The sequence below is a fragment of the Phyllostomus hastatus genome, unplaced genomic scaffold (genome assembly GCF_019186645.2).
Source record: "Phyllostomus hastatus isolate PE091 unplaced genomic scaffold, TTU_PhHast_1.1 phas_contig_152, whole genome shotgun sequence".
In the NCBI taxonomy this organism is placed as follows: Eukaryota; Metazoa; Chordata; class Mammalia; order Chiroptera; family Phyllostomidae; genus Phyllostomus; species Phyllostomus hastatus.
The window spans coordinates 16,577,394-16,599,679 of NW_025333622.1; the positions used below are offsets into that span (position 1 = coordinate 16,577,394).

The 22,286-nt window shown below is 43.2% G+C and overlaps 1 protein-coding gene across 1 annotated transcript in view; it reads right to left on the bottom strand.

Moving 5' to 3' along the window:
- SPATA13 (spermatogenesis associated 13) overlaps positions 1-22,286 on the bottom strand; it is a 160,714-nt gene that overhangs the window by 66,641 nt on the left and 71,787 nt on the right. The window contains exon 2 of the mRNA XM_045830428.1: positions 15,279-16,964. Within this exon, the coding sequence (XP_045686384.1) occupies positions 15,279-16,799 (1,521 nt within the window). The 5' untranslated portion in view covers positions 16,800-16,964. The remainder of the gene's footprint in view (positions 1-15,278; positions 16,965-22,286) is intronic.

Here is a 22,286-nt window from a genome sequence, read left to right on the forward strand (position 1 = left end):
ATGGAGTGTAACCAGTTCAACCACTTTTCCCCTTGATCTGTAACATCCTTCTCTTTGAAGTAATTAGCAACATTCTTTCCTTTGTTCCATGTAAAAGGTAATCACCTATAGCAAACCTGTGCATAGAAAATGAGGACCATCCTCGAGGTAATGTACCCAGAAAAGCAATAAAAGTCTGTCCAGGCAGGGGTTGGGGTCCTCTCTCACACTTAGAGAGTGGCTGTGCTGTCCTTTTTCTCCACAGGACTTCTGTAGTCCATGTGAATTTGTCTCTCATGGCCATGGCACATGGATCCTGCCAGCCAGGATCTGCATCCTGTCTGGACAAATGTGGGTGACATGCTAGACACAGTGAGCAAGTGGCCGTCCTTTACAGACTTAGTGCAAATCCTGCGGGAATTGGGCATGCGCCAGGCCATGTTCAGTCCCAATACTCAGGGCCCTGATGATGAATGTTTTACAGCTGGAATGCTGAATCTCGTGTTGCAGCCCGCTCCACCACCTAGTTCGGGTCACTCATGACTATCTTAGCCCTGTATGTTGGCAGCCGCATAAGTGATGTCAAGATGATAGTGGCCATTCTGGGAGAGATGGAGTCTTGCCGCCGGCAAAAAGCCTATTGGGCAGTCTCTCTGAGTTCCTTTGTTTCTCGGTTCAAACGGCGCCCCTGTGTGGGTGACCAGAACATACATGTGGTCACATCTTCTAAGGGGTGGAGTAGATTGCACTAAGATTGACGGGAAGCAGAATGCATACCTACTAGAGCTCTGGAAGCACCTGCATGCTTCCCAATACTTCCTGCATCCCCAGAAGAAGAAACTGATGGAGAAGTCTGGGGGTGTGCCCCAGTCTGGCTGGAAAACCACCTGGCTGTGTCAACCTCCCAAGACAAGGGAAGAGATATCCTTTGGACATCTGAATAGGAGGAAGGCTGAAAAACCCATCTACAGGGGATGGGTGGGGACCAGAGGCCGCACATTGAATTGGTTATTCATTGGTCCCCTGCAAATGTCCAGCGGTTTTGGCTCTTGTGGATACAGGAGCTGAGTATAACCTCTACACGGAAACCTTGAGAAGTTTCCAGGCCTGAGGTATCTGTTGATGGTTATGGGGGACACAGTGTAAGGGTGAAGGCTGTGTGACTCTCTCTGAGTATCAGGTATTTGCCCCCCATGAATACACTGTTTATGTCTCCCCCATTCCTGAGTATTGATGTGCTTCAGGGACTGTGGTTACACACCTCTGCAGGAGAGTTTCACTTGTGGGTGGGAGTGATAAAAGCCATTCTATGGGGACATACTGAGCATCCTGCTGCTCAGTTGTCATCCCCATGATGGGTAGCTGTGGTGAAACAATACCAGTTGCCTGGGGAACATGAGGAAATTACAGCAACTATAGGAGAGTTGGGAGAGGTGGGGATAGGTAGGGCCGCCACAGTCCTTTTAACTCTCCCGTGTGGCCAGTGAGGAAGCCAGATGGCACATGCAGAATGACAGCAGATTACCAGGAGCTCAAAAAGGTCATTTCTCCAATACATGCGGCGGTCTCTTCTGTGGTGGACTGGACGGACCGGTTAACTAATGAGCTGGGAACTTACCACTTTGTAGCTAATCTGGCAAATGCCTTTTTCTCCACTGACCTTGCTCTGGAGGGTCAAGATTGGTTTGCCTTCATGTGGGAAGGCAGTGGACCTTTATAGTGCTCCCTTGAGAGTACTTGCACAGCCCGACTATCCATCATGGGCTTGTGGCAGAGGACCTGGTTAAGTGGCTATGGCCTCCAGAAGAGTGCCTGTTCCATTACACTAATAACATTTTGCTAGCCAGTGATTCTCTTGCAGAGTTAGAGAAAGCAGTGCCACAAGTGCTATCTCACCTGAAGTCATATGGCTGGGCAGTCAGTGGAACCAAGCTGCAGGGGCCTGGATTGTCTGTCAAATTCTTGGGGGTTGTCTGATCAGGTAAGACAAAAGTCATCCCTGATGTGGTGATAGATAAAATTCAGGCGTATCCAACCCCTAACACTGTAAAACAGCTCCAGACACTTTTGGGCATACTGGGGTATTGCAGAGCATTTGTGCCTCATACAAGGTCATTTGTTTCTTGTATGCTTGGGTGAAAAAAGGGAGTGAACTGGGATTAGACCCCAACCTCAGAACAAGTGTTCCAAGGAGCAAAGCTCCCTATCATTAAGTGTGCCCAGGCCTTGCATGCTCTGGATCCAGCTAGATGCTGATACTGTGTGCTACATGTGCATGTCACACAGGAAGGCTTTGGATGGGGTTTGTGGCAGTGATAGGAATGGCTATGTCAACCCTTGGGTTTCTGGTCCCAACTATGGAAGGGAGCAGAGGTACGGTACTCCTTGATTGAAAAGCAACTGGTTGCAGTGTATGCTGCCCTGTTGGCTATGGAGTCCATAACAGGAACTTCCCCAGTGACTATAAGGACCACTTATCTCATTGTTGGATGGGTCCCAAACTGGATGGTCAAGCCTCATAGTGGGACAGCTCAGATGCTCACATTGGCTAAGTGAGGGGCTTATCTGCAACAAAGGAGTACTCTGTCCACTAGCCCTTTGCAGGCTGAGCTACAGAAAGTGTTAGGTCCCGTTACTTTGTAGATGAGAAATCTACTGTTCCCATTCCTATAGATGGAAGTTGGCCCCTTCCAGGAAGGGCAGGAACCTATTCCCTCAGATACATGGTACACTGAAGGGTCCAGGAGGGCCCAGCCTGCCATGTGGACTGCTGTGGTAGTTCAGCCAGAAATAGACACAATCTGGTTTGACACTGACATAGGTTGAGTAGCCAGTGGGCAAAACTGTGAACTTTGTGGCTTGTGGCTGCCAGTGAAGCCCTGCCCCTATTTGCACAGATAGTTGGGCAGTGTGCCGGACACTAACATTGTGGATCTCCACATGGCATGCAAATACCATGGATGGGTATGTATAGGCCATTATGGGGGCAGTCCTTGTGGCAAGACCTCTGGGAATTAGGCTACCAGAAGCATATCTGTATATCATGTGACCAAACATGCATACCTTGCTTCCCCCAGGAATGATGAGGCTGATATGCTAGCCAAGGTGTGGTGGTTAGAAATAGTACCTGCCAGCCCATCAGGAAGAGAAGTAGCCCAGTGGCTACCCTGTTGCCTCTTACATGCTGGGAAAAAGACCATGTGGCCCACTGTCACCTTAGCAGAGGTACGAGAAGCTTGCAAGACCTGTGCTATCTGCTTACAAGAGCATCCCTAGAGGCCTGTGGGAACTACTGGACAGGTGGTGCTGTGGGGAAGGGTACCACTGACCCGGTGGCAGGTGGATGTAATCGGGCCCCTACCTAGTCCAGAGGGATGTAAGTATGCTATTACAGGAGTGGACATGGCCACAGGACTTTTAGCTGCTTATCCCGCATGGCACCCAGATCATAAGGTAGTAATTGCTGCACTGGAGTGGTTATGTGCTGCTTATGGACGCCTTTAATCACTGAAAATGATCAGGGGACTCACTTTACTGGGGCCTTGGTACAAGAGCGGGCTTGAGACCTGCAGATTGACTGGAAATTCCATGTGGCCTATCACCCCCAAGCTGCCGGAATGATTGAACAGTACAATGGTCTCTTAAGCAGGGTCTTCGAGCTTCAGCTGCCACCCCTATACTGAGGGGTGGACGAAACACTTATGGAGTGTCTTCTGGACTCTAAATGAGAGGAGTCGGAGGTGGGTGGCTAGTTCCTGTGGAAGCACAGCTCCACTAGACTGTAGCTCAAATTCAGGTGCAGGTGCAGGCTAAGGATGATTGGCTGAAACCAGGCATGGGAAAGGAAGAAAATATTCTCTTGCCTGCACCTGAGGGCCTAGAGCGAGGGCACACAGCCACTTGGGCATGGCCTTGGGAAGTAAAAGCCCCCCACATGCACTGGGTGGCTCTTGTTGCCCCTTGAGGCCAAGGAATGGACAGAAACTTGCAAATAAGTGTCCTGGTTGATTGGGACATGGTCCCCAGTCTTAAAGGTGACATATCCAGGGCCAGCAGACCACAAAACGCTTCTTCATGGCACCTTTGTGATTTCCCTACGGCCCATTATGAGTTCTCCATTGTTGTTGCAAGTAGATGCTGAACCCCCCAGCTGAGGCACAAAAGGTCCGGTGTTCATACCCAGGAAGTTCTCCTCTGCCATCCACTGTCTCATTGGCTGACTCCATTGGCTGACTAGAAGCTTGCTTGTATATAATCTGATGGTCATGATCTGCCATTATTGGTGCCTATAACTGCTTTGTCTTTTCACTCTGAGGGTACAGAATAACACTTTAGTGGACTGGGTTCATACATATGCCTCAGTGGCTAACCAATCAGCATGCTGGATCTGCACTGAACTCCCTGTGAACATGTCAGCCAGCCTCCTGGGGTACATCTCTCCTGCTTCTGTCTCAAATTGGACTTGGTTACAAAACCAGAAGAACAGTGAATATCCCCTGGTAAATGCTACCTGGACTGACATCTATGCTGGGGCAAAGCAGCGGTATGACTGGCCCAGGCCATTGGTCAGCTACTCCATATGGATGGCTAGGGGTGGCTCATTGCTGAGGCCGTGAAGCTGGCTGGACTAGCTCCCCTTTGTACTGAGAACCTCAAAGGACAAGCCCAGGTGGGCTGGACTCCTACAGGTCTGTGTCAGACTTGGACTTTAAAGCATTTCTGGGAGGGGCGGAATGATGCATGCGCTGTGGTTCCCACTGGAACCCTCTGGGTGTGTGTCTCATTGGGTGGCCTTACCTGCCTGAAAATTAGACTGGTTGTTGTACTTGGGAATGGCCTTATTTGCCTGCTTGAGTTCAGAAAACTCTTGTACTCCGGCTACCCAATTAGGAGGCATTTAAGGCATGACACTGTGTAAAGTGTACTCCCTGGTAGTATTACCCATTAGCTATTTTTTCTCCTCAAGCTGCTTCTATAGTCACTGAGACTGAAATAACTGCTTTCGCTTCGCACACTGCTTATGCATTGAATGCAACACATGATTCCTTAAGCCTCTTACATGAGGAAGTAAATCAATTGTGAAAAGTAGCCTTGCAAAATTGTATGGCTTTAGATGTGCTTACTGCATCCCACAGTGGGATGTGTGCCCTAATAGGGACTGAATGCTGTGTATGTGTTCCTGATATCCATTACAATGCCAGTCAAGCTTTATAGGCGTTAGCTTCTGAGACCTGTGCTATCGAACACCTGACAGGTGATCCCCTGCAGGAATGGTGGGCATCTGTAACCACTGAGTGGCGGTGGGTCCTTGCTGTTTTGGGTGGCAGAGCTTGTGTTTTGGCTGCTTGTTGCCATAGTCTATACTGCTGTTGTGGGTTATGGGAGCAGGGCTCTGCCCTCTCTTCCAAGTGACCTTCACAGAAGATATCCTCATGTAGATTGTGTGGTGAGGAACCCAGAAGGGGTAGATTGTGGGGTAAAAGGAGTCAGTCTGGCTCTCTCACTCAGATGTCTGGGGAACTAAGATAAGCAGCATTCCCAGAGCCTTGAGTCAGTGTTCCCATAACATTGAGTGGGCCAGCATGTGCAGAATTGCACTGCGTTATACAATATTTTGGCTTCCAGCCAGCTTTGTATGCATTTAGTATGTAAGGAAGTTAGGGGCATCCCACTGGAGGATACACAGCTTGCAGTGTGCGTGGATCACCCACCCTTGAATGAGGCATGTCAAGCATCCCCACGGTTCTGCAACTTCTCCGAGTCCAGGGTGGACCTGCCAGGCCTTGATAGGCTGTAAGACACCCAGCAAATACACTATTATATTTCTTCATATCATTTCATTTAAGATTTCATTTAAGTATTTCATATACTTTAGAAGGTTTAATTATTAATATGATACAGTATGTCATTTACACTTGATTACACATGGTTATTATAATAACTTCTATAAAAACTAGGATCTTAACTCAGGTACATAGGTATATAATTCTGTCTCCTTCTCCCCCTCATTTTTAATGGGAAAATCCTATTTGATGTCAATTCACTAGAGAGAAACCATTCGAGAAATGAACCACTGTAAATTCAAGAATTCTATGTTATTTTTATATGATGCCTATATATACTCTTCTTTCTTTAGATATTACATTTTTAGAAATAATTTTAGAAGCAGACTTTTAAGTTTATAAAGTTCTGTTGACTGTCAAACACCAAGCACCCACTCAGAAATACTTTGAAACTTTCTACTGGAAAAGAAATAGTTGTTTATGTAGTGAGGAGCATGAACCTTTTCAAAGAAAGGAGAAACTTCTTTAAAAAAAGACTGAGCTTCAAAAGTGAGAGACAAGGAAAGGCTGCCCCAGATGGAGGAAGGCTGAAGAGACACGACACCTGGAAATGTGACAGGTGGTCTTGGGTGGGATCCTGTACCTGAAAAACTACTCAGACAAGTAAGACAATGGATGAAATCTGAATAAAGTCTGTGTGTTGAATTAGAAAAAATAAGGCCACAAAAGCCTTTGAATGTCCGTGAGTTAAGCCTGCCACGGTCTCCTGGGCTGAGGGAGGAGGGAAGGTACTGCCAGGCCCCGTCTGCCCTGAGCACCTTGAGGGTGATGCAGAATGGTGGGAAGTGCCTGGTGCCCCCTGTCGCCTGCGTGGCCTTGGCCATGTGCCTTAAGCCCTTTAAGATGCAGTTACCCCATATGTGAAGTGGGGCAATGATGCCCCTTTTAGGGTTATTGAGAGAACTGAAGTCCCGGCAGCATAGGACAAGCTGAGGATGTGGCACAGTCATGTAGCTGTTTGATCTGAAGACTGTCTGCAGAGCAGAGCTTGGTATGGACTGAGTCCTGGCCCTCTGCTGTTTGATGAAATTGTAGTCCCTGACTCAGTTTCTCTCTGCAAACAGAGGGATCTCACAGTTCTCCTGCCCTTCAAGATGTATAGGTTTGGCCCAGCTTGTTAAAGGTTTGTGAAAACAGAGTGCTTTGAAGATGAAAAACATCATGTGACTTGCAATTTAAATAAAATGCAACAACTTAAAAAGACAGACAAACAAAAAAAGACTGAAATTAAGAAGTACAAACTTCCAGTTATAAAATTAGCCATGGATGTAATGTACAGCATAGGGAATAAAGTTGATAATATCACAAATATATAGGGTGCGAGATGGTACTAGACTTATCACGGTGACTACCTTGTAAGGTATATAAATGTCTAATCACCATGTTGTACACTTGAAACTAATATGATATGATGTCAACTACAATTAAAAAATAAATTAAAAAGCAAATACTGAGATAGAAAATGTCTCAATTATTACAGTAGAAAGTTATTTTCACATTTGGATGCATTCCTATGATTTAATAAAATTTCTGCAAGAGACTTTTTTCTATTTAGGAATGTTTCTCCTGGAATGTGAAAATAAACAGAAAACACCTCAGGAGAAACTAAACGTAAGCTATCACAAAGACGACCAATAGAGAGCACATCGATTCTCTTTACAACACAGGGAAAAGCACACTCTGGAGGCAGTGTCTGTAGAAGGGTGTGCACCCAGGGCCACTACTTAGGAAACGCTGTGAAACAGTCAGTATAGCTCATGTCCCAGGAACAAAGCGTTACCTTCATTAAAAAAATACTTATTACAAGTACAAATAACATTATTTTCAAATTATCTTTCCAATTGTAATTTCAATTCTTGGGACTCAGATTCTAGGGCTCCTTTGTCAGAGAAAACTGAGGACCCAGAAGAACATGGAAACTTACATTCTCTGTGGTGTTAACAACTGTGGGCAGCTCAGCAAATGGAGGTGGGATCACCAGGTGTCCATATGCCAGAAAGTGAGCCAAGCCCTTTACTTCACATTATACACAAAAATCAACTAAAAATACCTAAAGTAAGAGTTAAAACTGTAACACTTCCAGAAGATAAGATAGGAGAAAATCTTTGTGACCTTAGGACAGACAAAGATTTCTTAGATCTAATGCCAGAAGCACAATGCCTCTAAAAGAAAAAAAAATTGAATTTTCATCAAAATTAGATACTTTTGCTTTTCAAAAGACACCATTAAGGAAAAGCAATGCTAGAGACTATGAGAAGATATTTGCACTCTGACCAGGTAGCTTAGTTTGTTAGAGCATTGCCCTGATACGTCAAGGTTGTAGGTTCAATTCTCAGTCAGGACACACATAAAAATCAACCAATGAATGCATGAATAAATAAAACAACAAATTGATGGTTCTCTTGCTTTCCTTCTCCCTTTTTCTCTCTCTTTCTGAAATTAATAAAAAAATAAACAAAAAAATATTTTTAAGTTTTACATCTGATGAAGGACTTGTATCCAAAATGTATAAAGAAATCTTACTGCTCAATAATAAAACAAAAATGCAGTAAAATTAGGAGCAAAACATTTGAATAGATATTTCACCAAATAAGATAAATGAATGGCTAATAAACACACGAAAAGATGCTCAACATCATTAGTCATTAGGAAAATATTAATTAAAATAAAAACAAAAAACTACTATATACCCCCTTGAAAGGCTAGAATCCAGAACACTGGCAATACCAAGTACTGGCAAGGATGCAGGGAAAATAGAACCCTAACATACTGATGGTGGGAACTACAATGGGACAACTGTTGCAGTCAACAGCTTGGCAGTTATGGTTACACATAGAATTACTGTATGAGATGGAAATCCAGCTCCTAGTTACCTACCCAAGAGAATGAAAAAATATGTCCAATGTCCATAAGATTTGCATGTAAATGTTCACAGCAGCATTACTCATAATAGCCAAAAAGTGGAGACCACTCACTTGTATACCAACTGATGAGTGGATAAACACATGTGGGCCATCCATTCAACTGAATGTTATTTGGTCATAAAATGAAATGAAGTACCGATACGTGCTACCACATGGTTGAACCTAGGTGAAAGAAGCCAGACAAAAGCGATCCTGTATTACCTTACTCCATTTCTATAAAGTATCCAGAAAGGTTTAATTTACAGACACAAGAGGTAGATCAGGCAGTAGGGATGGAACAGGGAATGGCTTCAGTGAGCCTGCTGTTTCCTTTCTTGGGGTGATGGAATGTTCTAAAATTATGGCAGATAATGGTGATGGCTGTGCAACTCTAAATGCACAAACATTCACTGAGTTGCATTAAAAAAGCATTGAGACAGAATACTAATCAGCAGTTGCCTAGGATTTAGTGGGAGAAGGGATGGATTGCGAAAGGGCATGGAGGAGCTTTTGGGATAACAGGAGTATTCTGTACTTGACTGTGGTGGTGGTTGCACAACTATGACTTTCGTAAAAGTCATCAAACTGTATGCTTGCAATAGGTGAATTTTATGTTATGCAAATTATACCTAAATCAAACTTCTAAAAAATCTTGGGCAGACTTTCTAGGGTGACTACATATACATCATACATACAACTCCATCTCTCTGCTTCTAAGAATGGCTCTGTGAAATAGCTCTGGGTGATTTCTAACCTTCATGAGAACTGTTTGAATCTTCCAATTAGCTATTTGAGTAACCCAAAGAGTAACATCTAAGTAATCTACAAGGAGTCAAAATTATGCTATGCATCGGTATCTCTGATTAAATCATACCAAACCAGAACCTCGGAGCTATCATTATGTATGAAGTACCCATCATCATCATAAAACTCCATGATTCTTAATTCACAAGGCAAATAGGCTTCAATTTAGCCCCTGCTCACCTAATAACCATTCCAGTACCCAAAGCTGGAAGAAGGCTTTATTTTAGTGACATTACCTTGTGGTACCACAGAATTCTCCTCCTTTTTCTTTCCGAGGCTGGGATGAGAGCCAGTGGAGTAGTGGGTGAGCTGCAATCACCACCTCAGAGCCTGGGGCACACTGTGATTATCTCACGTGGTAATAACAATTTGTATTCTACAGAACTAAAATCTAGTCAAGCACTTACATCATTTTAACTTCATAAGACTGTATAGTACAGTGGTTTCCAAAAATTTTGAAGCTATAAATCCCTGAGGAAGAAAATTATAAAACCCTGAACACTTCAGTGTTCAAGTAAACTGAGGCTCAGAAAAGGAAAGTGATTTCCTAGAAGGTGACACTGTGTTAGTGGGCTAGGATAATAACCCAAAGTCAGCTGTAGGCCATTGTTTGTGTGGCTTATGTGATTATCGATCCCTACACAACAATATCCTCCCAATAACCCTGTTATCTTTGACTTCTCACTCACCCCAATCCAAATGCTAGTTCATATAAACTGTGAGGTCATTTTGGAGTCTTCCCCTCCTCTCTATTTCCCTGGCCTCAGCATAGATCTCATCACCTCTGACCTAGAATAGTGAGGAGCACCGTCTCTCCCAGGCCACCCCATCCTGACCCTCCTCTGCAGTCCCCGGTTAAACACTTCTTGGGGTTTCTAATGCCTGCAGGGTAAAGTTCTAACTCCACAGGTCCAAGCAAGGACCTTCCTAATTATATACAGACCTAACTCTCCAATCTTATCTCTCACTTCTCCACCCAACCACACTAGACAAAAGTTATGGTGAGCAACGTGCCTTCCCTTAGCACAACAGATTAGCCTTTTTTGCGGACACTTAGTGTTTGCAAAGCTCAGTGCTCAGTACTCTACACGATGGCCTCATTTAATCTTCATAAACCCTGTAGGTAGGTATCTTACCACCTCAGTTTACAGGGGAGGAAAATGAAGCTTAGAGAACTCCTCTGGCTGACTGTTGCCCAGTCTACAATGCCTGCCTCCTCCCCCATGCTTTTACGATTGGCCTGGAAGGCCCTGCTGCTCCTCAGCTGCTGCCCCCTGCACCCCCAGCATAATCTTTGAGACTCCACTCAACTGTTCTTCCCCAATAATGCCATTCTTCACCCAGCGTTAATACTTCTTTCTTTGCAGCTCCTGTGCTACTCTGTACATTCCTCATTTGAAATTCTTATCACAGTGTATCAAATGATCTGTATACATTCCAATCTGCCAATTAGACTGTGAACTCATGAGAATAGGAGTAGCTTTTAAAAAACAAACCAACCAACCAACAACAAAAAGCCTCTTTTTTGTCCTTATGTCTGGCATATAGTAGTTGCTTGGTAATAAATGAACAAGGTATATTACTATATATGATGTGTTGTTTCATTCACTCCTGTTCCTTCCTTATATATTCTATTTCACAGCCTTATTACCTCTGAACTCTCACTGACAACATATCCTGATAGCTTTCCCTCTGGCTGCTTTTTTCCCCAATTCTCTTTTTTACCAATGGTGGACTAATTCCTCCGAAACATAGTTCTGAGTCTGGCTCTTCTCTGTTCAAAAACATGCTTGATGCCTCGGTGTTTACCAAGTAATGTGTAGATTCTTTACTTGGGAATTTCAGAGTGTCCATGATCTGTACTTAATGATTTCATCTTACCTCAGACCATTCCCCCACACCAAACAAAATTATGTTACTTCCTATTTTCTCAAATCACACAAAATCTCTGTACATCTGATCACTGACATGCCCCACCTTTCTCTCCAAAACTACTATAGAAATCTCACCTTCTTCAAATCAGATTTGATCACCCTTACTATGCCTTCCTTTATTTGGTACATGGGTAAAAACTACAACTCTTCTGAAACCCTACAGCATTATGGTTTTATTTTCTTTTATGGGATTTAATCCATTCTGCAGAGTTCTACTGTGATGCAGATACATCTTAGCTCATCTATAATCTCCTTGTCATCACCTGCTCTACCTTATAGAGCTATACCCAACTGAGTGTCTTATACTTGGTAGGTGCTTAACAAAGTTAGTTTGGTGTTTTATTAAAATAACATAAATGTTAGGCTATGGTAAAGCCTAACTCTTATGCATTAAAAAAATTAATGTGAAGTCAAACTAATTGAGGAACTTCACAATCATCCATACGGCTATATTATACAGCGGCATGTTAAAAACCAGTTTTGTGGAGAAAAAAAAAACTGACCTTAACTGGCCCATATCTTAAGTAGTCAAATCAGTCTAGGATGGAAAAATTGTAATAGTAATAGTAATCATCACAGAGTGGCAGCCACTGTTAAACATGAGGTCATTTTTAACATGTATAATTTCCTTAGTTCTTACAAGTCATAAAGCTATTCCATGTTCTACCCTTGAGAAGACTGCAGTCAACCAAAGTTCAACAGTTTGCTCAACGTTAGGTATCTTTTGAATGGCAGAACCAGGGTCCCAACCAAACTAGAAAGAAACATTTACCAAAAGACTAAAGCCTCCTGTGAAGGAATCACCATGGATTTTCATCACTTAAAAGAGTCTCATCTATGACAGCAATTTTCAACTGTTTTGCTGCAATAATTTTTAAAACATTCAATACCCAACTAGCCAGGGGCACTAATCTCTTTTCCCTTAGATTGTCAAATTAAAAAATGACAACGGCCAACACAATAGCTGCCTGGTGTGAATGAACCAAAATTATACCAATTTTTTTTGTCAGATTGCCAAAAAAATATATTTTTGGTGTGCCACAGGTTTTCAGTAATTAGTTTACATGTGCCACAAGATGAAAAAGGCTGACCATCACACTATCACCAGCTACTGAGTCCATACTGCCTAAGTGAGGACAGGGCCCCTTTACCGCTGACCCCCTTCAGCCAAAGGTGTCATCGGGTGACTTGGTAGGAAACCCGCAGTAGCACTCAATTCTTGTGCCTGTGCCTTTATAATGTTCAGGGAGCACTCTGTACAAGTATAAATGTTACAATGCATACTTAAACCAAGCAAAAATTTTAGGAATTCACTCAACTGATATTTGCTCTTACAACAAAGTTTACCACTAGGTGGCAGAAGTATAACGTTAGGGACTTAGGTGAGTTTTCTACAAAGCTCTATAAATGAAGGTAGTTTGACATTTTCCAACTTTTTCACAGTAATATAAAATCTTTTTTAACTGCCTAGAGTTTTAAAAAATATTTTGTCACTTTTAGAGTGGCTAGATACAAATAAATTATTCTAAATAAAAAATTATTCTCCCTTATTGGAAATGTCATTATAATAGTTTAAATATCAGAATATACACAGGTTTCAACCTTTTTCTACTCAACCATAGCCAAAGCTTAAACTAGCTTTAAACATGAAAGTAGAACCATGCTATCAATAAGTTTCTAAAAAGAACCATACTGCATATAAAGATACAATAAAGATTGAAAGTTAATTTTTGTAATGCTATACAACATAGACAAAAACTGCTTTTAACCTATACAGGTTGGAATTCTTGCATTTTGTAAAGTTTTTTTGTTGTTTGCTTTATTTCATTTTGTTTCTAAATGTCAAGATAAAAGAGAAAATCTGGGACTTCTGGCTTCTAGGACTGTCACAAAATAAATTTCTGTTGTTTAGAAAAATTTAATAAAAGAAAGTTTCAGGTTATATTGTACAAGCACTTCTCTTCAAGTAAAACTGATGATTACTAATATACAAAATAAAAATTGGCAAAATTATCATTATATTTTGCTCTTCTTGACATTTATATTAGAAGTACAAAAGGAAGCTTGATGTGTTATATAAGAATTTTGAGGAAATGAATGTAACTTAAAAATGTGATTATTGTCCTGAGGCAAATTTGTAGAATTATCTATCAACATGTGTGCAATTTTAATAACTTGTGCCCTGCCTTCTATCTTTAGTGATCCTTTGTGGGTAGCAGTTAAATGATATATAACTAAGGATAGCACATATTCATGTAAAACTTTATAATGGTCAAATCACTTGAGGAAGTAACTAAGTTCAAAACTAAGGCTTGCTTATGCTCACTTAATAAGTACTCAGAAATAAAATATTTTAAAGATTTTTTTACCTACTTTTGTTAAACAAAAAATAAAATCCCCACCTTAACATAAAAACACTCTGGACCTATGCCAGTCCTTTTTTTGGGGGATGGTGTCCCAAACCACCAGTGTGGCAGTTCAGGGTGTTTGGTGGAAGAAACTGTGTGCTTTGTCTCATCAACCAGGAAGTAGTGAAGCCCAGACTAGGGCAGACCTTGGCCAATTATATAAAGTAGAGCTAGCAGAACTGGAACGCCTTCCCAGATCTGCTGGCAAGTCCGGTGTCCTCACAACTGTCCCATAAGACTTCTTTGGAAATCTGCAAATGAGCAAATGGTGCTCATATATGAGATCTCTGGAAGACATTCTGGCCCTAAGGTCTCACACTTACCTAGATCCACAAAAATGAGGTCAACTCACTGCTCATTTAGATCTCCTGAAAGTCATCTATAGTAGGCTTTGCTTTCTAAGTCTCTCTATAAAGAGGCTGTCCTGGCTTGCAAAAGATGTGTATTCATTCATTGGCAGCATTAAGCCAACACTAAGATCCTGTCCTGGGATCAGTGGGAAGGAGCGGTTGCTAGGGAATTATTTTCCATGGCAAGCACCAATGTACACCTGTAAAATAGTCTAGAAATATATGTGAAGAATAATTTGCAATACATACACGTGGATGCATTCCTTCATCTTTCAACTCTGTTAGGTAATATTACCTAATGCATTTATAAAGTGAAAATTATACAGTTAGGTAAAGTTGTCTGGATGCTTGACAGGGTGTGAAAAGAACATTGTGTTTGTGGCCTTGACAGTTATTAGTTGAATCAATTCATGAGATGCTTATGTTCTCCTCTAAAAATAAGTACAAAGCCCATCATAAAAATTTATTTGAACAGTCATTATTCAGAGCTTGGCAGGTATCAAACTGCACATTTCTAATTCATTCCTAGGGGGGAAAAACAGACTTAGAACATGTAATGATCTTTCAACACAAAGAATCTCATTTAGTGTACGCACTCAGTTGAAAAGAATACAGAAACCATTTTAAATACGAAAAAAGAGAAATCTATGGGTAATAGCAAATGCTTCAAAAATCAAAATTTTGAGAGTCCCCATTAGCTGTCTGGAATGGAAGACAGGTCTTTTTCACCCCCCCTTACACATGCCACCACACACGATCTAGCACGTAGTTGGTGCTCAATAAAATATCGTTTGCATAAATGGCGTAGTAAGTGCCATCTCAACGAATTTTCTAAATTAGTAATTCATTTAAAAAGAGATAAAGATGACCTCTGAATGTGGTAAACAGCAACTTGACATGAACAATTGTGATAGCAACACAATCAGCAGAGGGCCCACCTCTGCCAAGAGAAAACACCTATGTACGGCGGTAGCCTCCAGCAGGGATGAAGGGGGGCGCTGTCACAACCACTCTGACACAGTGGGTCATGTACAACAGGTCCCTGCTCTGCACTTACCTCCTCCTCCTTTTCTTCTAGACCCGAAGACCCACTGAGGCTCAGCTGAGGGTGGCTGCTGGAACCACTATCCTTACTGCCTTTGTCACATGTGGCTTGCACCGAATCTGGGAAGGACACAAGACCTTCTGCCCTCTCGTCACTGTCCACTGAACTCAGGGACAGTGCACTGAGATTGTTGGCACACTTGGCATTTCCTGTGCCTGGGCTCTGAGGACTAGGGGGCTTGGGTGTGGTGGGCCTTAGCGGCGTGAGAGGATGCTCAGGTTCCAACATAAACTGGCTGGCAGGTTTTGGTTCCTGGGAATCTTGGTGCGATAATTCCTGGGCAATTGAACTTGGGGTTGAGCTGCCAGCGCAAGGACCGGTGCTCTGAGCCTCCAGAGGAAACACCGAGGTGTCCACGTCCAGCTGCGGGCCCCGTGGGCAGGCCGGGCTGAAGCCTGGGGCCATGGCACACCTCCTGCGCTCCAGCTCCACACTGCTGGACACCCGGCGCGAGTAGTCCTCGTGCAGGTGGCTGCAGGGCCTGGGCCTCGGGGAAGTGTCACTGGGGCTGGCCACCCGACTCCTAGGTCGCTCTCGCTTCAAGGCTGCCTCTGTGGCACTGCTCACCAGCTTGAGGACCCGGTCAAAGTCCTTGGCCCTGATGGGGCTCTTCCAGCGTTTTGTCCTCCTCTCGGACCCTCCGAGCTTCTCTGAGTCTGCAGAGCAGCTGCTTAGTGTTCGTTGGGTTGTGGGCCTGTCGGGCACCATCCTCAGGTCCGAGAGGTTGGAGGCAGACTTCCTTTTGAAGGAGCCCTTCCTCAGGAAGTTCAGGTTGTCCGTGCTCTTGCTCCTTTGGGAGGAGATGCTGTTATTCTCGGAGTCTTTCACAAGGATGGCGCACACTGGGGGCTCTTGGATGGCAGAGGGCAAGGGCAGGCCGTGGTGCTCGAAGTCCCAGAGGCTGATGCGGCCCAGGCCATAGGCTCTGCGTAGGCTGCGGGAGCGGTGCGTGCTCCTCTGGAAGGCGTCGTCCGCCTCCTCTGGCTCCGGCTCCGAGCTGTCCGATGCAGGGCCAGGTTGGGGGAGCCCACTGGCAGCTTCCGAGGAGCCACACCTGTCTGCTGGGATTATCACAGCTGTCCCATTGGGGAGGACTGGGCCCAAATCAGGCTCTGAGGCCTCCTCTTTGGCTGCATAGGGCCCCTCTCGGTTTTGAATTCCCTGAAGGACAGAGGACTTCAGTTTTTTAAAAGATCCCATCTTCCGAAAGGAGGCCAGGGCATTCCAGGTGGAGGAGTGCCCCATCAGCACCATGGAGCGGGGCCTCTCGGGGTTGGCACCTGTCTTCTTCCTGCTCACTGAGAAGAGGCGCACAAGCTTGGCGGGGCCCAGCCTGGAGTCCTGGGTTTCCGTGTCGCCACCGCATTCTCCCTTCTGACAGGCCGGGTAAATCACCGTGTTGGGGTCTGGTGGTTCCAAGACTGAACAGGGGATTGCAGCAACTCGCCCATGGCCATTCTGGGCTGTTGTCATGTTCTCAGGGCCAGAAGCCTGTGGCCACAGGGCAGCGTGGTTCAACCCCACGTACGTACTGGTGTCCACTGGTCCCAGGTACAGGTCTTCATCTCTGAGGCTGCTGCCTGCCTGGCTTTCACACCTGCTTTGCACATCGGGCTCTTCCTCAGTTGTGGCCACTGTCTGCAGCAGGAAACAAAACAGGATTTAGCCATTTCCCCCACGGAAGAGCCTTTGTAAGCAGGGGCTAGTTATTTAGTTTAACAATTGCTAACAGACAAAAAGACATGACCTATAAATGGGCTAATCAAATAAAAATAGTGTTTTTTTAAAGATTTTATTTATTTATTTTTAGAGGGAGAAGGGAGGAAGAGACAGAAACATCAATGTGTGGTTGCATCTCACACATCCCCTATTGGGGACTTGGCCCTCAACCCAGGGCATGTGCCCTGACTGGGAATCAAATCTGTGACCACTCGGTTCACAGGCCAGCACTTAATTCACTGAGCCACGCCTGCCAGGGCAAAAAAAAAAAAGTTTTAAATTAAGTTAAGATTTCATTTAAAAATTTCATTTCATGATAAATTAAAGGGAAGAATGGAAATATACATTCCTTTTTAAAAAGATAATTATGGTTGGTGCTTTCAATATGAGGGTAAACTCCTGAATCCATTGAAACTTGTTTAAGGAAAAGTTTTGAAAAACTTCTGGAAAAAGCCAAGGCATCATTCAAGACTATCTTCTCTTTATTTAAAAAAAAAAGAAAATTTTAGTTTCAAATAATAAAAAAGCAACAATTTCAAAATGTGTCAGCGAAATGTCCACTGAAGTTTAACACACCTAGTAGACAGGCTGAGTGCTTAGTATACATGAGATCTAGTGCAAGGAATTGTGATGGAGACCAAGGTGCTCTCAGCTGCCTACTGTTTATAAAATACCTCAAACTCAAGTGAGCGAGCTACAAAATGCTCCGTGGACACAGGAGTGAGAGGGACCAAGCTGAGGTTGCATTAGGTCAGCTGTATGCAAGAAACCACACTAGTGAGGGGCTCCTGTCAGCAGCATTCTAACTCGCCAAGGAAGAGAGAAACATGAGGATAATACTGAAGTACTAGAAATTCAGAAACAAAAATTTAATTAAATACTGAACCTTCTTCTTTCCTCCCACATGCCCTGCAGCCCACCACTCACCTGTGTTCATGATTTTCTGTCTTCCCCTGCCCTAACACTTCCCCTAAGTGAAAAGTCTGCTCTCCTTAACTCTTGCCATCAGGTCAAGCCTTCCTAGGCCTTCAAGTGACAGCTGAAATGTCACAGTAGCCCTGTTCTCAATAAATGACTAGTGAATGAATGAAGAAAGGAAGGGCTTATGATAATAACCATAATAACCACAGAAGACTACCATTTATTAAGGGCTTACTACATGTCAGGCCCCTCTACTAAGTGGTTTAGAAACAGCGTGCCACTGAGGACTCCTGCAAACCTAAGAGGTCGATAGAATGACTTCCATTTTGTAGATAATGTAATGGCCATTTGGGCAGATTAGGTAATCTGTCTGGGGATCCCGCAGCTGTCCCTCCAAAGTCTGTGCTCTTCTCTACTGCATCAAACTCATGATCAAACAGAAAGGCAGAGGTGGGACAAACACCTCAGGTGTCTGACTCCAACTTCTGTACCTCATGACATAACCCCAACTCAAGTGAAATCCCAGAAATCCCAATGATGCTAGTTAAATGCCATTACCTCCACAGGTAAAATTAAAAACAGAAGAGAAGGAGAAAGTTGTATACAGATCTTGAGGTTAGGTCCCAATTTAACTTAGCCTTTTCAAGTGCAGGAGAAAATCTGACTTCATGCAAAGAGGTCTGATGGGCTTCCACTCTACCAATTCCCAAATGGGTTCATTTTTATTTGCCCTTGTGTCATGCCCAGTTAGGAGGGATTCCCAGGGACAGCCATAATTAAAGGACTGATTCCATCTGAAACCAATTACACTACAGAAACTTGAACCTCTGGAGCCTTTCTGAAGTTCAGTCACCCAATTCCATTAATCAGAAGCCTGATGGGCTTCCACATGCTCTCTGCAGTTTAATGTTCTAATGGGGCAACTAGGAGCCTGAAGAGCTATGGATTGCATTTGAATGAGCCACATAAACTGAGTCTTGAATCATCCCAGCACTGAGACTGGATGTGACATCTACCCAGTTGCAAAAGAGCCCACCACTCAGCATCTCCTGTCCACCTGTACCTATTCTAGGAGGGGTGGGGATTGTGGTTGTTTCACCTTTTCAGAATCCGGAAACAAAGTAGTTACTTTATACGGAGTCAAGTCCAGTCCCAAACACTGACTGGCTGCATATTATGTAGAAATAGTCTTGTCATGATTTACACTGCATACAAAAGAACAGGCAGGATCCCTTATCCTGTAATGTGGTTGGACAAAGACAGATTACTGACACCACAACTAGAGGGCACTAGGAGACCTTTCATAACCCAGGATGAAACTGTTAAACTGACCCTGAGGGCTCAAAGGGTACAGGAATGTGCTTAACTTAAATGCTGTGTAGTTTGAGAATGCTCTGTGGAAGATATGGGGCCAGGCCTGGGTTCGAGACTCAGTACTGTCATAAAATATTGAGTAAGTGATTTTAGGAATCTGTGCTTCAATGCCATGTTTAAAAGAAGAGATGCCAACATTTATGTATTATTATCAAACAACTCATCAATTCATGAGCCTCTGTTGGGCACAAAGGTCTATGCAGGCCCTGTGATGAACTCAAGGCAGTGACAAGGTGATAGCTCATTCTAGATGAGAAACTGGCACAAGCAAAGGAAGAGTCAGAAATATAAGTATGATTGGGAAGCAGTATATTTGAGTGACCAGCTGTCCCGATATACCCAGGGGTATGATATTTCCCAGCATGTGGGACTCTCATGGCTGAAACTGGGAAAGTTCTTGGCAAACTGAGATGACTGGTCACTGTACAGTAAGTAAAACAATATAGTCGAAAGGATGGCTCGGTGTAACATAGTAGTAGAAATTAAGGTGAGAACAGGTTTAGAAAAGCATACATACCATTAGTCTAACACTTTGAGACTGTCTGCAGGAATCACCTTCTTTAGGAATTCCTTCCTTATTCTCCTCAAATGAATTAGATCCATTACTCTGTGGGTTACAGAAGTCTGCTCAAATTGCTTTACACAAACTTTTACAATGGTAGGTTTATATGGCTGCCTTCAGAATAAGATGTCAGTCTCTTAAACAGGAAGAATGTGTGCTTTGCACACTTAGATTATGTAACTTTATCTTCATGTGAAATTGTATCAGTTCTCCTGCCTTGTCAATACCTGTACCAAGGCAACAACCCATTACTGCGTGCCACCACTATTTTTCCAATGTGAAGATGTTTAGATTTTTACAACACTGAAAATCCTAAATATTTATATAAAATGCATTTAAGTTTTAGGGTATAGATCCAGAAAAATACATGCAGCAAATCAGATTCTAATTAGGGCAACATGCTTTTTAAAAGATCACTGCCTTACAATTTCATTAATGTAGCTGAACAATGTGATTGTTGTGTGTTATTTGGAATGAAACAGAAAATCACGGAAGAAAGCTTTTCCTGGAATTTCCAAGTAACATACCAAGTTGCATTATTTAGAACTAACACTATGAACCCTATTAACAAGGGCTGCAATTCAATCCGTGGTTTTGTAGCAAGTCTTGTAAATTGTGGGAGCTCTGCCAGAGATATTTTTGAACAGAACTACAAGAAAGAATTTTAGATGGGAATATTGTGAAATCCATTGTCTACAGGCTAGATTCTGGGGTGTATGAACTTTCGAGCAGAACATTTTAGTCATAATGAGAGTTCTTTGAAAACAACGATGACCAGTAATTTTTAAATAAGAACTTGTACTTGAATTTGAAATTCAGAAATATATATCAAGTTAAATGTACAAAAAAGTTTTTTGTAATGTGCTGCTGTAAATTATAGAAAATGCAACACTGGAGGAAAATATTGAAATCTGAAATAGATCCTTGAATCACAACACTGGGGACATGGAACCCCTAACTGCAAAGATTAGGACACTGGGGACCTGGGGACCAGGGGACCCAAGACTTACCTATGGTTAAGCTATATAGGTGAAAGCACAGTGGGCTGGGCATCAGAGGGACGAGGTTCTGCTACAGCAGTGCCACCTACTGGCCAAAACCTGGTGGTGGTCTTAGACTTCCTTTCATTCCCTTAGCAGTCACCAAATATAAGAGATCCCTGCAGCCTCAGGCTTATTTCCAGCTTTTAGGAACTTTACCTGGATGACTGCATTAGCCTCCTGACAAATCTCCTGTCTTCTAGTCAACTCTCATCCAATCTAGCTACAGTGTCCTTCCCAAACTGCAAATGGAGTCATGTCATTTCATTTAGTGTCACTGGCTGCCTTTGGAGATATAGAGGTGTCAAATCATCTAAGCCTGGCCCACAATATAGTAAGCCTTTCTCATACTGCTATGCTTTTTATGGTATTTCCTTGTTTGCTCTCAGAGTATTTCTCCAGGCCTTTTTGTCTGTCTGTAGTGCAGGGAACCACAGTCCCCAGGCTCCTGTGACAAATGGCTCCTGGCCAGATCAGCCAGTTGGGAAGTATTGGTGAAAAATGCCAGGATATTTCTCTCTCTGTTTAGACTGCTGCAGGGGCCTTTCCAGCAGCTTCTGGGGCTCTTGTTTGCCTCCAGCTCCTGCAGGGCAGCTCCTGCCAGGTGGCACAGTGTCTGGTATAAGTAGCACAACTTCTTCCCTCCATCCCTCCAGGCTAGGGGTGGTAGCACCTTCCTGCTACTGCTCATTTGAGTTCCTCACTGTCTTCTCTTTTGTTTCTCAGCTATGTAAAAGTAATCCCTAGATTAATTATCTTTGTTTGTAACACCTAGAGAGATGTTTATCTCTTCCTGACTGATAAATACATGCTCTGCCTAACTTTCATTAATTCACATCACCTGTTCCCTAGAGGCACTCTGGCCTTCCTATGTAACTCAGGTGCCTCTCTTGTATGGGCTTGCAGCACCAGTGCATGGCTATTTTAGCACTTACCATGCTGCTCTGTAACTCTGGTTTTTCTGTCTGCTTTCTCCACTAAACTCTGAAAAGGTTGCAAAGTTCTTTCAAGGCAGAAACCGCATCTTATTTAACTCTATTCTCAGCATTCAGTCAGTTCTGACTTAATGAATGAGGATAACACTGCTTTTTGACATAACTTAGGTGTGTCAACCTAACATTTGGGGCCAGATAATTCTTAGCTGTGAGGACTGTCCTAGGCATTGTAGAATGTTTTAGCAGCATTCCCAGCCACTGCCCTAAAATGATGCTATTAGGAAGAAGAAATACAAAATATAGAAAGAGCTCTGAAAACCATGAAAGTGCCATGAATTAGTTTCACAGTGGTTTCTTTGAAACTACTGAAATTTATCATTTTTAATCATAAAACAGAGCATTCTACTTA